The sequence below is a fragment of the Parus major genome, chromosome 9 (genome assembly GCF_001522545.3).
Source record: "Parus major isolate Abel chromosome 9, Parus_major1.1, whole genome shotgun sequence".
NCBI lineage: Eukaryota > Metazoa > Chordata > Aves > Passeriformes > Paridae > Parus > Parus major.
Window position 1 is genome coordinate 20,441,095 of NC_031778.1, and position 15,113 is coordinate 20,456,207.

At 46.7% G+C, this 15,113-nt stretch overlaps 1 protein-coding gene across 1 annotated transcript; it reads left to right on the forward strand.

The window, feature by feature from the left end:
- Positions 1 to 1,615: 1,615 nt before the first annotated feature.
- GHSR (growth hormone secretagogue receptor) lies at positions 1,616 to 6,097 on the forward strand. The gene is made up of 2 exons (XM_015637040.1): positions 1,616 to 2,558; positions 5,697 to 6,097. The coding sequence occupies exons 1-2, from the start codon at positions 1,805 to 1,807 to the stop codon at positions 5,999 to 6,001; spliced, it is 1,059 nt and encodes a 352-aa protein (XP_015492526.1). The 5' UTR covers positions 1,616 to 1,804; the 3' UTR covers positions 6,002 to 6,097.
- Positions 6,098 to 15,113: the final 9,016 nt, after the last annotated feature.

The window sequence follows — 15,113 nt, forward strand, 5'->3', positions numbered from 1 at the left end:
CACAGAAATAGTCATTTTTGACAACACAGTTCAGCAAAAACTGAAAGAATTTAATGAAGGATCCTCTCTATGTAGAAAGTCATGTTTAGAGCTTTGGGCCATTTTCCCTGGTAAAAAAGCTCTGGTCAGCTAACACCACTGGTCTGAGAATGTATTAGAGAAAAGAAATCTAAAAAAGGAGTGAGATAATTCCTTATAATAATGCAAAGTATTTGGCAGCCTGACCACAGAAGCAGTTGCCATCTCCTCCATAATATAAAGCAATGTCATGTAAATTAGACTGGGGACACAGTGCTAATATGAAATAACTATCTTAGTGGCATAAAGCCCATGATTTTTATTCAGAAACATATAACACAACTATACAGGCAGCTGGGCAGACAAAGTGAGAAGTACATTAGCCTCTTCCTCGTTTTCAACTGCAATAATGTGCAGCCATCCCTCATAAAATTTAGCAACTGTTGAGTAACTTGCTGCAAAACTGTCTCACAGTTCATGAGCAGGAATGAGAATACTGATTCCAGTGAAACTGCAAAAAATATATCATCCAAATTAGGATATAGGCAAGGCACTAAGGCTAATGCTTGCATGATTACAGAAGGCACAAATTACAGAAAACAGGCACATTCAGAGGCACAGGCAGAGTAATTGCATTGTGTCACATCATGCTTCTGTTCTATCTACCCTCCAGTGAAGCCCTGCAGCCGTGAAATGGGAATGCCAGTTCTGGAGTGCACCCAGGGGAGCAGCATAAACCTGCTTCCCTGCTCAGCTGATGGAGCTTGGAGCAGCCTGGGCTAGTGGAAGGTGTCCCACGGCAGGGGGGAGAAATGGGATGAGCTTTAAAATCCCTTCCTACCCAAACCATTCCACGATTCTGTGGTTAAGGTAAATGCCAACGTGGATTGAGAGCACTGGTTTCCCCCTGAGAGATAGGACACAAGAGATCCAGCCCCTCTAGATAGACAGGAGTGAAAAAGGTTGTGCTACAGCACACATACCCTCACAATGTGTAAGGGGACAAGCTGGAAAGGTGGAGAGAGACACCCTATACAGATGTGTGGGAAGTTACTTTACTGTCTCTGATCTCACCTTGTTCTGCTCACCTCTTATTTCTTGGGTACATTATCCTTCTGTACAACAGGAGTCTGCAGCTGTTCTGTCTGTGCCTGCAAAGGGCAGAGCAGAGGACAGCACTAACACGCTGAATCGAAATTTAATTGCAGGTAAATCATGTAGAAGCGGGTGACTGCCGCAGCTTCACCGAACTGGAGCCTGGCCGGGCTCCTGCCAAGATCCAAGGGCAGAGCAAAGATACGGAGAGAGGAGGCAGCGATCGCACCCACGGCTGCGGGACCGGCCGCGTGTGCTGAGCGCCGCGGGGCGATGTGTGCGGGGACAGAGCGCTGACAGCACCTGGGGACAGCACGGACAGGCGGCACCGGGGCTGGGGACGGCACCGGGGCTGGGAGCACGGACAGCCGGCACCGCACCTGCCCAGGCGGGCGGGCGGCGGGGCAGGGAGCGGGGGCGGACCCGGCAGGGGCTGGGTCGTGGGGGCTCGGGGAAGAAAGTTTTGCGGCTCGGGGGGCGGCCCGCGGGGGTCGCGGCGGGGCCGCTCCGTGCCCACGTCTCCTGTGACGCGGCAGCGCCCGCCCGCCCGGGCCGGGGGGAGCGCGGAGAGGCGGAGCGGGGCCGCCCGTCCCTGCCCGTCCCTGCCCGCCCGGCCCCGCACCTGCCCGGGCGCGCAGCGGGGACCGCGCGGGGCCGCGCCGGGCGGGGATGCGCAGCCCGCGGCGCCAGGATGCGGGAGGGGAGCGCGGGCGGCCGCGGCGCGGAGAACCGGACGGGCGCCGAGCCCCCGCTGCACCTGTTCCCCGTGCCCGTGCTCACCGGCATCACCGTAGCCTGCGTCCTGCTCTTCGTCATCGGGATCATCGGCAACCTCATGACCATGCTGGTGGTGTCGCGGTTCCGGGACATGAGGACCACCACCAACTTCTACCTGTCCAGCATGGCCTTCTCCGACCTGCTCATCTTCCTCTGCATGCCCCTGGACCTCTTCCGCCTCTGGCAGTACCGGCCCTGGAACTTCGGGGACCTCCTCTGCAAGCTCTTCCAGTTCATCAGTGAGAGCTGCACCTACTCCACCATCCTCAACATCACGGCGCTCAGCGTGGAGCGGTACGTCGCCATCTGCTTCCCGCTGCGAGCTAAAGTCATCATCACCAAGGGGAAGGTCAAGCTGGTCATCCTCTTCCTCTGGGCCATCTCCTTCATCAGTGCCGGCCCCATCTTCATCCTGGTGGGAGTCGAACACGAGAACGGCACGAACCCCCTGAGCACCAACGAGTGCCGAGCCACAGAGTACGCCATCCGCTCGGGGCTGCTCACCATCATGGTCTGGACCTCCAGCATCTTCTTCTTCCTGCCCGTGTTTTGCCTGACCGTGCTGTACAGCCTCATCGGGAGGAAGCTCTGGAGGAGGAAGAGAAAGAACATCGGTCCAAACACTACCATCAGGGATAAGAACAACAAGCAAACTGTGAAAATGTTAGGTACGAGTCCTCTTGCTCTGTTTTTCCAAAAGGATGTGTGTGCTTGTGTGTGTGTGTGAGAGACAGAAAAAGATGGGGAGCTCTCTGATAGTTTACTATAGTTCCATCCAGAGGAAAGAAAATGTTTCATACAAAAGGCTAAACCTCAGGCTATCTGTAGAATAATTCTCCCCCTCCCTTAGATTTATTTCTAACTGGTTTGAGCTGGGGACTCCCAAACAGTTAAACAAACATTAATAAGAATCCCTGACAAGGACAAATACTACAGTTAAAATTAGCTTGTGCCCTGGAGATTTTTGAGCGTTTTTGCTCTTTGGTTGTGGATACCAATGTTATTTACAGAGAACAGTTTATTTGATTTTTAAACAAAACTAAACCCTTCTCAAGCCATGAAGTTGAGCTGCAGACTACAGCCAGGCAGGCAGGGCATGATGTGCACTTGAGATTCATAGGAAAACAGTATCAAGGTTTTATCAAATTGGGGTTATTTCCTACCATGGCTGTATAAGCTTATGAAAATTAAACTGCATTTTCCATTAGCAAAACCCCAGGATATGCTGAACCAGGAGTGCTGTGTCTCCTTTGAGGTCTGTGATGCTGTAAAATCCCACAGACTGTAAGAAAACAGGATCAGTACAACAGACACTGTCATCCTTAACTTTGTATACTGACATTCTTTAAACAACACTTGTGGCTGGCACATGGAAACACAAGTTTCAACGTACTAAGTCAGTGCATGTAGTGGCAGTTTGATGCACAAACCCAAAAAGTTGTCCTGCAGTTTAGTGTCTGAAAACTGCAGAATCCTGCTGCTGCTGCTGCGTACTTTTGTCCAAGCCAAAAGTCCTCTGCAGTGCAAATGACCCCGTGGATTTTGGGGGGGACAAGATGCTCTGCAGGAAGAAGCTTTCACAAACCCCTTTCAGCAGGGTTGAAGTGGTGGGCTAATGAGGCAGACAAGAGGTGGCAGTGAGACCTAAGTACCTTAATTATCAAATAGGAGCCCATCTGATCTTTTTGTTCATGTCCTAATTTATTACTATGCAACAGCAGGAAGAATAATAAAACCTGCAGCATTCTTTATGCCCTTTCAGCTACGTTTTATGATCAGTAGAATTACTTCAGTCTGGTAAGTGTGACCTTGGAAGTAATTAATTGTTTACACTTCTAGAGGTTCAGGATTATGAACTTCCACTGACTATAAGTAAATTACATATATTGCTACTGTGTTTATTTTCCATATACTTAAACATAAAGAATTATGAAATAAAAAATGCTTATTTCTGCTCTGAAGTGTTGCCACAAGCATTACAATATTTCAGTCACTTTTTTTTTTCTCTTTTACAAGGTCTGAGAACAGCCAGGCAGTGGCAAGATTCTCCTCTGACAGAGAGCCAATATTCCCTAAATGATTACAGTCTGATGCCTGATAGAAAGATGGAAAGAAGTTAGTGAGGGTTCAGTGGCAGCAGATACTCAATGCAGTCAACTCTCAGTAGTGTTAATGTTCTGCTTAAAATTTAGAAGGTGCTTTTGAGGTTTTATCAAGTCATGGAACATCAAGTAAATGGGATTAACATCAGCAGTTCTTTTAACTGTAAAGACAGGTTATGCTTCTGGGTCTGAAATTAGCCTCTAAATGTAGAGCCTGACTTGCAAAGGAACTATCACACCCCATTTCTATTGAAATCCATGGGATTCTGCATGCATGAAGATCAAACTGTCAAAAGCCTGACCAGGGATATTGCATGCCTCCATCTGCTTAAAATTCTAGTCATAATAGACTGTGCTTTAAACTCTGTTCATTCATAATAACCATCATGGTAATATTCATTACATGGATTCAAATCCCCATGTGAGCTAGGGATTCATCTGAATTTTGTAGTGAAGATAGTGTGGGAAAACTGGAAGTGGTTGTCTCAAGAAGATGCAGAGCTGGAAAACCTATTCTGAACCTCAAGCTCTTGTGCTTTCCCTTCCACCACAAGGGCTGCATAAGCATCCTTTTAAACTTGGGAATGCTGGAGAGGAATTTTTGGGGAAAGATAAATCTAGCCATTCCTCTCAGCAATTTGGATTTTATTATCTTCTGAAACATGATATGAGGACATGGGGATTGCTAGCACAAGCAGGTTACTAACACAACCTGCCCACCATGGCCAGGTTGGACTGGACTTTGAACAACCTCATCTCATGTAAGGTGTTCCTGCTCATAGCAGGGGACTTGGAAAAAGATTTTCTTAAAGTTCCTTTCCAACTCAAACAATTCTCTGATTCCATGAACAGGTTAACCATAAAAATTGCTTAAGAATGTCAGAAACCCTTGCTCAAGTTTTCTGGTTTTTCTCTCTGTAGTATATTAATAGATACACTCAGAGCAATATGAAAAATAGTAAAGGTCAAAGGCACACAGGAAATTAACAGCAACAGTTTCCTTTTCTCTCAGATGAAAATTCCAATGGACCAGTGCTCAGAGATCCACACATTCCCATTATCCTACAGACATATTTTCATGTAAATGCAACCACTGTGGTAATACAATATTACAGATATAACTATATAATGCTATATAACTATTATTATGCAGTTATATACTATACATTTAGTTTTACTCCTCTTGATGGACAAACTGGAGGGGTGCACCACTCTCCTTACCTTGGCATACATGCTCCACAAGTCCCCATTCTGTGTTTTATTTGGGGCCCCTAACAATTTTGCTTTTTATCTTAAATAATTTTGCTTCTCAGTGATTACATTCTTCATTATAAACCACAGTGTTGAGTCTAGCACATAGAATTTGCTTTTGCTAAACACTGCAGATGATAGATGGTTATACTTTTTTTGTCACCATTCGGATTCTTTAAGGCTCTGTTGATAAAACATAAGTTTTCAGAAGTTTGCTACATCAGATTAGCTGGGCAATATTCAGGCAGCCTGTTTAGATATGATCCAAGTGTATTAGGTATCACCAATTCATACTCTCAGAGAATGTACTGAGACACAACTGAAAGCTGAGGGGAGGCATTTTCATGCTTTGTGATTAATTGGCTAAAGGGACAGAGCAGCAGAACAGAATGCTGATCACCTGTACGTCGGTACTCACACTTAACATGCTTTCTTCTGCTGTTTTTGTTTTAGTTGTGGTGGTATTTGCGTTCATACTCTGCTGGTTGCCTTTTCACGTAGGACGGTACTTATTTTCCAAATCCTTCGAAGCCGGATCCCTGGAGATAGCAGTGATCAGCCAGTACTGCAACCTGGTGTCCTTTGTCCTCTTCTACCTTAGCGCAGCCATCAACCCCATCCTCTACAACATCATGTCCAGGAAGTACCGCGCGGCCGCCTGCCGCCTGCTGGGACTCAGGGCCCTGCCCAAGAAGAGCCTCTCCAGCAGCAAGCAGGGGAGCTCCCGGGGCTGGACAGAGCCCAGTGTCACCACATGACAGCGGGCATCGCCCGCCGAGGCTCCCAGAAAGCCGAAAAGGGAGGGGAAGGTGGCGCGGAGCGGGAACCCCAGCGCTGGACGCGGTGCTTCGGCCATGGCCCGGCCGGGCCGAGAGGTGCGGGGCAGGCGGGCAAAGATCTGAGGGGAAAAACCCAAAGTTTGGGGGCTCAGAGAGGAGAGACGCGCGGTCACAGAATTTGGCAACGCTCCAGGTGTTATTTTTGTGCTGCTTTTGCCCGTTTGATTTATTTAATGCTGACTTTAGCCCAGACCTAGGCTGTGCCATCCTGACCAGGCAAACGAGGCCCACGTCAATCCAGAGTTTGTACAACTTCAGCAGCGCCAATCCGAGCTGAATTTTTCCAGAGTTAGCTTTAGTTTTGCTAAGAATTTTGCTAGCATCTAACCAGACCCTAGAGAGAGAATACTGAATTGCCTTTTTGGAGTAGTTAACAGGAAATTTGATACACTTTTCATAATACCAATTTTTAAGTAAGCTCATGTTTTTCTCTGAAAGAGGAAAATGATTTCTTAAAAAAAAAAATAAAAAAAATCTATAAAATGGATAATTTTTAAACATGCTAAAAAGAAATAATCTTCATCTCACATCCAAGTAGAAAGGAAACAAAAAAATTGCCTTCACAGAAGTGGCTTAGAATGTGACTGTACTGAAATATTTTTTTTAAAATATACGTCAATGGGACAAGGACAGTGCTGACTTCAGGCCTGCAGTGATGCTATAAAAATGTGGAATGCAATCACCCACCAAAGTTTTTTGTTTTTTTTTTTTTACTACCTAAATCATCTGTACTTGTTCTGTTCAGTATGACTGTGAATGACTTGATGTGTTTCAACTTGGAAGCTTTTAATTGTTTCAATATTTGTAACAAGTCTGTGGCTACCTGTCCCTAACTGCACCCCACCACACCCCAAAGCTTGCTGGGGACAGGTATCCTGCCTGTAACCCCCCCATGTTTCTGCTTAAAGTCTGTTCCCAGTGCCACATCCCCCTGTAAAGCCTGGTGTACACTTGTGCTCGTTCACTGCAGTGTTGAATTGAGAACATTTTTCATTTTTAACCACTGTGACCTGAGAAAGTAATAGAAAAAATCTGCATTAAAGGGACACAGGCAGACACATTCTCATACTTGATTCATAAACCCTTCAAATTAGATTTTTATACCTCAAGTGTCCCACGTCAAGGCAAACCAGAAAACATTCCACCCTCTGTGCTAATGAATATGGCTTCTATTGTCTCACCAACACCTGGGGTTTGTGCCCCACAGAGCTGACAGAGCTTTGGAGCATGCATGTGTGACAGCAGCTTTCTGTTCACCTGGTTCTAGTGCTCATCCCCAGCTGGTGCACAGCCCTTTCTGCCTGATGAATTTTAATTCTCCCTAGTGAATTGTGTGTTAGCAGAGCTCTCCTGCCTTCACTCCCCTGCTCACACCGATGGGCCACCTTCAGCTGCTCAGGTTGAACTCACAAGGGAATCTGGCCTCTTCTGTATATTCAGTGTCTTTTCTATCACCTTTGCTGGGACCAGGGGCTGGTTGCTGCTCCTTGGTGGCACCTGAGGCTGTCCCCAGCCCAGGAGTGCAGGATTTCTGTGCAAACACCCACACTGAGGCACTGCAGGATCACCTCCTGCTTCGCCTCTACCCACAGACCCCTCTCTGTCCATGCTGTTCTCTCACTCACTGACTGACAAGCAGGTCTGGTGGCAGAATTCATGCAACTCAGGGAAACAAGACATTTGGGAACCATGAAAGTGAGCTCAGTCACAACCTGTCTGTATAAATGAACCAACCACACACACCCGGCCTCACATCGGTGTTTCAAATCTCAGCTGTGTCTGTGCTGTTAAATGTGAACAGAAAAAGAAATAAAGTGATGAGACCCTTTATAACCCTGTGGCTCTGTGGTGGGAGAGGATCCAGTGTGATTCACACAGCTGTCGCCCTGAATTTTGATTTGAATTTCTTTCTTTTTTAATTTTTTTCTTTTTTTTTTCCATATTTATATTTAATTTTGTTCCCCAAATCTATATAGCTAACTTGATTAGGCTATTTTGTTTAACCAGAGTAACTGCAGCATTAAAGCCCTGTGTAGACACATTAGTGCAAACTACACCCACCCAGCAGAGCTGCTCCTCATCCTCAGCCTGGACTGTCCTGCCAAACATTACCCAGCACAGTCCCAGCCTTTCTGCTCTGCTCCCCAGGGCATTTCTGCAGCACCTCATGTTCCTGGCAGCTTCTCCCCAAAGCCTTCCCTACATGAAAGGGCACAGCTGTGCCTCCCATCCCATTTCGGGTCTGGACATGGTTTTTGAGATCCATTTTTCATGGGGGAAGACAGGAGTCCTTGCAGTGCAGGCACTGGGCTGTTCACTGGGGTGGCAGACAGGGCAGCTCTGCAGGAAAGAGTTTTTTCAGGCTGTTGAACCTTTCCATTTCTGGAAACTCTTCCCTGTGGGAACAAACCTTACCAGTTCTGACTGAAAAAAAAAAAAAAAAGTGCAGGGACTTTTAAGAGTCAAAATTTTGCTGTGTTCTTCCTGACTTGAATGTGAGCAGCCCATAGAGAAAATAATTGAAAGTTCATTCATCAAACAGTCCCAGTTTTAAAAGCTTTTCTACCTCTACATTTTGTATCACAGCTTCACAAATAAACAAGAACAATTTGGCTGCATTTTCTTTCTTGGCAATGGGTTAAATTGGTGATGAAATAGGTCAAAAGGACTTCACCAGAAAGCTTGATTCATTTTACAAAAGTACCTTTGATGGAGGCATGCACAGGCAGAAAATCATGTCCTATTGTATTTCTTGCCAAAAATAAAGTATACTGGAAAACCAGCACTTCCTGGTCACAATTGGAATTGATAGATATTCAGCAGTTATTTAAGTTTGTACCAAATGAAATTTGCATAAGCCCGATTAAAATCAGCAATTTTTAGATACCTAAACACCCAGGTATTTAGATACCCTGGGTACACCCAGCTACCCCATCTCTGTCATGGATCTGCTGGTTTTAGGGTGCTGCTGCTCTGAGCCCAGTGGGTGGTTCTGGATGGGCTTCCATAGAGCTTGTGTCTTTTGCAAAAATCCCATGGCCTTGAAGAGGTAAATTACATCTTGAGAAGTAAATTCAAACTTGGAACAAAAAAATCTAACTCATCTATCAGATGATGGGATGATGGGATGCCCCTGCTGTTACTTCCCCACATCTGGTACTGCCCTCCTCACCCCCAGCTGAAAGCACCACAACTACATTTTACCCTCACAACTCCCAATAAAAAGCACCAGCCCTATTTTACAAAAATGAAATCAAAGCCTTTGGCATTTTAACCCCTTGCTCAAACCCTACTGTCTCAGAGTGATGGGGTGTGGATCCGCTTGCACCCTCTGGATGTCATTCCTGGGGCTGGGGCTGGGGCTGGCAGCTCCCAGCATCGGTTTTCTGTTCCTGAGCTGTGCTGCCAGAGTGCTCAGCACAGCAGCCCATGAAAAACTTCATTTGGGAAACAAGCAAGCTCTGTCTGCCACTGCAGAGACACGGTGTGCTCTGTTATCACAGCCCTGGCTCTGCATCCCTGCTGTCCCTACACCTGCAGCAGGGTTTGTACCCACACAGGAATCCTTGCACACACGCAGGAGCTCCAGGGAAATGCTCAGGCTGAGGCAGCAGGTGCAGGGCAGGAGCTGGATGTGCTGGGCCCCAGCAGTTTGCACTGTTTGACACCTTTTGCAGGCAGGCAGCTGGAGATGCTGCACTGCCCAGCGTGATGCCAGCAGCACCTGCAGAGCTGGAGGCTCCTCTGGTGCTGATGGAAACCTCTGCTCGCTTGGGCAAGTCCATCATCCACTGAGGGCATTCACACACCCCCCTTCAGCCATCTCCTCCCCCATCCCCACCTGATGGACCACCCAGAACCCTTCCCAGCCCCACAGAAACTTCACGGGAGCAAAACAATTTCCTCACACAGATGTGTTTGCCACTGGCTTTTCCCTCTGAAACACGAGTTCTGGTGAGAGACAGGTAAAACCCACAGGGGTTTGGCTTCACGTTCCACGTCCCTGGCCAAACTTTTGCCCAAAGCAGTTGTTAGATGATGGGGTCCAGCTGTGCCAGCTCTGGCAGATCATGACACCACAACCCTGCCTGCTGCTGTTTAGGAAAAAAAGCACAAAAACAAATGTTAGATCACAATTTGCCTCTTATCTCTAAATTGTGATGATGCAAGTATAGTGGAGAAAAGGAAAATGTAATCTATCTTGTATTAATGCACACTAACAGGTTTCTGCAGTCACTCACTGTCAAGCCTTAGTCCAGTTGTCATTCCAGAAGACAAAATTAGCATTATCCTGTGTAACTAACACTCTGTGGGGCTTTAAACAGGCTTCCTCAGTGCTTTTTCCATCAGAAGGGTCTCTATTCTCTTCCAAGTCCAGCACTTGTGTGCTGTGGCCCTTTCCAGTCTCAGTTGTGGATGGGTGCATGCCATGGCTTTTCCCCAAGACCAAAATTCAGAGCCTCTCATTAACCCAATTATCTGGATCAGAACAAAAAGCACCTGGGCTTCAGAGCTGAGTGCTCATTTCTCTGAGACCTGCAAAGACACTGACCCGGTTCTGCACAGTGAGAGGAGGTGGCTCTGCAGCACAATTTCGGAGGGCAAACACCTCCAAAGCCATGGTGCACACTGATGTGCAGTGTCACCATCCCTGACACCCTGCCAAGCCCTCACACTGCTGCCCAGGAGTGGAGAAGGAAGCACAACATGAGCAGAGCCCCACAGGTGTTAGGCAGCATCCCAGCAAACCTCCCAAAGGGATGGGAGCAAGCCCAGGAGGAGGAGAGGGGTTGATTCCTAAATCAGCATCCAAACCACCCAATGCCCAGCTGGCAATCTCAGCTCCTATTTCTGTGTACAAATACACCCTTCTGAAAGCTATATGCTCCTTCCTGTTGTACTTGGAGATAAACAACTTTTTGTTTCTCCACATAAAGTCATTTTATAGCTTTCCACATCTGCTCTCTTTCACTTGGAGCAAAGTAATGGTTTTGTGACGTGTGAGTCCATAAGGCAAAGTTGCTCTCAGAAGTAAAGTACTCCACTCTCCCCCTTCAGAGGCTGCTCTAAGGGCTCAGGAGATGTTCTCCCAGCACTTGCCCCCATTTTTGATGCTGCTGGATCAAAAGATCCTTTGCTTTTTTCTCATGTTCTGATTGATTTTCACATGATTGTAGCACTGTCCGTGAGAAAGAAAAGGCATGGCTATTTCCAAGCCTCTATCCACGCTGTTCTTCCCTGCACAGCCTCCTTCCACTAATGACCCGGTGGCAAATTACGGCTCATTAAGGTGGGGCAGCAGGGAATCTGACACCAGAGCTCTGCAGTGAGACACAGCACGATGAGCTCTGAGGAGCAGGGGTTTAAACAGCTTTAACACAGCAGTCTGAGAGCAGATGGCAACAATGAATACCACAAATTCTCCCAAAATGAAGCCAGGATTCACGGTCACACACAGGCACACGTCCTGCCCAGTCAATAGCACCTTGGTGTTTTTATCAAGCACTGACAATGAGATTGATTTTTCTAAAATTTGCTGTGCTATGCTGGGGGCACCAGCGTGGGGCTGTGAAAAGTGCAATTGCCCGAGTTAGTTTTGATTGAATGGAGTTTTGAATCCATTGAAATGATTAGTTTGTGAGGAGGGAAGGGTTTCTGGGTAACCTGGCTGCAGGAGAGCAGTGCTGGTGTGGGGCTCATCCCTTGGATGCCTGAGGATCTCTGGTCTAGTGCTGGTGTGTAGAATCATGGAATGGTTTGGGCTGGAAGAGGCTTTAAAGACCATCTAGTCCCAACACCCTGACATGGGCAGGGACACCTTCCACTATCCCAGGATGCTCAGAAACCAACCCTACCTGGCCATGAGCACTTCCAGGCATGGGGCACCCACAACTTCCCTGGGCAATCTGTGCCAGGGCCACACCACCCTCACAGGGAAGTCACCTCAGACCAGCTGAGGTGTCAAAACCCATAAGAGATTTGTATTTACCTGCTTCCTTTCAGTCTTTGCTGTGGGCTCATGCCTGATTTCCCACACAGCAGAGGAATCTGGACTCTGCCACGCAGCCAGAGCAGTGCCACTGCCACAGGCTGTGCCCAGGTCTGTGTCCAATGTCCCCTCCTGTGAGCCGGGGGAAGGGGCTTGCAGCACCACTGCCCAGACAGGGCTCATCCAGAGAACAGCCAGAGCTCTGTACAGCTGGGATGCTTTTGGTTTCAGAGCACTGAAGTCAATCACCTCACACTGCAAACAAGACACAGGACAGAGCCACGAAGAGCACAAAGAATCCTGAACCCCCACACTGGAGAAAAGGCAGAGCAGGAGCCATGATCCAGAGCCACATCCAACAACACAAACTCCACACAGCAGCATCCCACGGGATATTTGGCCCTGCTGAGTGCAAAGCCCTGATCTTCCCAGCAAAGCCTGATGAGCTGCAGCCACGGCTGGGCAGGGAGCAAGTGCATCCTGAGGCCAGGGAACACCAACACCAGCACCAGCAGTGCTGCACAGCCTCTGAGCCAGGACACCACCACCAGCTCACAAGCCTTTTATGGAAAGAAAGAGCATTTGAGCTACAAATTTAAAGAGACAATATTTGCACTGGATTAGGCTGAGTTTCTCAACTCTATTCACAAGTCAATCCTCACAAGACTTCTGCATCCCTACTGTTTGCTCCATTTTATTTGTAGAGAGTAATAGCTTTCATAAGACAGAAAGTGAGGGAGATGAACTAATAAAATTACTAAGAAATGGCATCCACTGAGCACACTGACCCAACCAGCTATTTATTAACTATGCCAGGAGACCTAAAAATAGCTTTGATTACATGCAAGGCCATCTATGCCACCAATTACTGCAGTAAATGTAACTACTCAAACTAATAACAGCACATTCACTTAGGTAACAGCAGATCCCAGGCTAATCCGCTGTGTTTGAAAGCATCTTGTGAAACTTCTTTTTATTTCACTGAGCCAATAATCTGGGCATTGTAAGAGCAATTGTCAAGAGCAAAAATAGATGTAATTGTTCAGAATGTATTACCAATAATATAGCCCTTTCAGGGGATCTTAGCTGGCTTTTCTGCTCAGGCAGAGCAAAATGTCCATATTCATCTCTAGTTACTCGTAGTTCTCACTCTGAGAAAAATAAAGGTAACATTTGCATCTTTACTCCAGGCCAGGTTAAGGACAGAGAATATAACTGTCCACCACTTCAATAAATGACAATACATCATGAACTCTGCAATAATTCCAGAAAAAGATTTGCAAAATAAATATAATTTATACTTCATATTACCACACAAATTCCTTCTCGTCCCTGACACCTTTAGTTGCAAAAACCATCCTGTTGATGTACATGTCATCAATTCTGAAGAAGAATCACTCCATGTCCACAGGCCATAAACTCATAGAATGCAATCACAGAAAGGTTTGGGTTGGAAAGGGGTTTTAATGATCATCTGCTTCCAGCCCAAGTATTTAATTTTCAGGGGGATTTTAAATACCTCAGCTATGCTTCAAGATGGGAGGGACAGGCAGGAGAGCCTTGGTCACAGCACTGGTGCTATGACCCACTCCCCTTCAGCTGAACACTGAATTTGAGCATCTCCTAAAATTCAGACAGAGGTGAGCCTGTGGAAAAGCTCCACAGGAGGTGAACAACACGGACTGGTGTCACTCTAGATCCTGTTTGCTTCCCAGCTCATCCTGGGAGCGCGTGGCTCAGCTCGTGCCACACTTGGCTTTGACTCCCTGGTTCCTCAGAGAGAGCCCCCCTCTCCAGTGGGGCTCAGCTCTCCTGCACCACATCAAACGTGCTCTGAGCTGGCAGGAGCGACTGAAGTGAGGAGCAAAACAAATTCCAGGCGCTGTTTTTTGAGCAGCTCTGTGATTACTGAGAGGAGAGAATCGCTGCTGCCATAGAAACGGCAGCGCCAGCCCGGGGACCACGCACACCTGGCACTGCTCACACCGGGACACGTGCCAGGGCCACAGCCTACCCTGTACCACCCCAAATGCTGCTGCTCAGGCCACAGAAATACCCAAAATACCAGCCTCTGCTCTCTTCCAGAACTTTTCAAAGCTGGTACTTCTCTTGCCAGCAGGCAAAGAGCTGCTGGTAAACACAGCTCTTTACAACTTGCTCTGTGCCTCCTCACAAAACACAATCCACAGTAAATTTAGTGCTACTTACCCAGCTCTGCACAGTCTGGGTGTGGGGAAGGCACCCAGCACCTCTGCAAAAACCTGGGGGTGATAACAGCACAAGGTAACATTCAGAACTCCAACAGCAAATGTTTAAATCCCACTTCACTCCCATGGGCTCTCACTGCCCTCCAGCATCTCTGCAGACACCCCTGGCAATAAACCAGGGACCACTGAAAAGAAAAGATCTCAGATGCCAAAGTGCTGATTACTGTTTTACAGACATATTTAAAAGATTTTGTTAAAGAGATTATCTTGGCAAGCACTGCTTTAATAAAAAAGCTGAGCAACCAAGTGAAAAGTTACTGTATTCCCCTAGGAAAACCCCACTCATGTTGTAAACTTCAGTTATTAAAAAAGCAAACAAATGAATTGTTGTATTTATGCAGTGACTTGAAGAAAAGCATTAAAAAATTAACGTGAATGTGTTTGACAAGAAACATGTATACATACTAGATTAAGTCATCATGATAAGGAATTGAATTCATTGCACATAATTAATAAGTTAAAAGCTCTAGTATTTCAAGTGTTTAATTAATAGGAGAGAACAAACCTAGGTGTGTATCTATAAATATAAATCCTTGATTTTTCAAGCTATTTAATAGAAACTATTTGAACACCTGACTTTCAGGTGTTCTATAACTTTTCTCTTCACAATAATTTATTTCCAATAAATTTACTCTTCACAAAACCACAAAAATCACTCCAATTAAAAACCAGAAACTTCTTGAGGTAAATTCAGGGATCCAGGATGCACAACAGCACTGACCTGCCAGAAGGGACCACATGGACCCAAAGGGCTGTGTTCAATTAGAATAAAGAA

Excerpts from the sequence above, each read along its gene's own strand:
- GHSR (XM_015637040.1), top strand. The coding sequence starts at position 1,805 with ATGCGGGAGGGGAGCGCGGGCGGCCGCGGCGCGGAGAACCGGACGGGC. Across the intron at positions 2,559-5,696 it reads GCAAACTGTGAAAATGTTAG|TTGTGGTGGTATTTGCGTTC; the intron begins GTACGAGTCCTC and ends TTTTTGTTTTAG.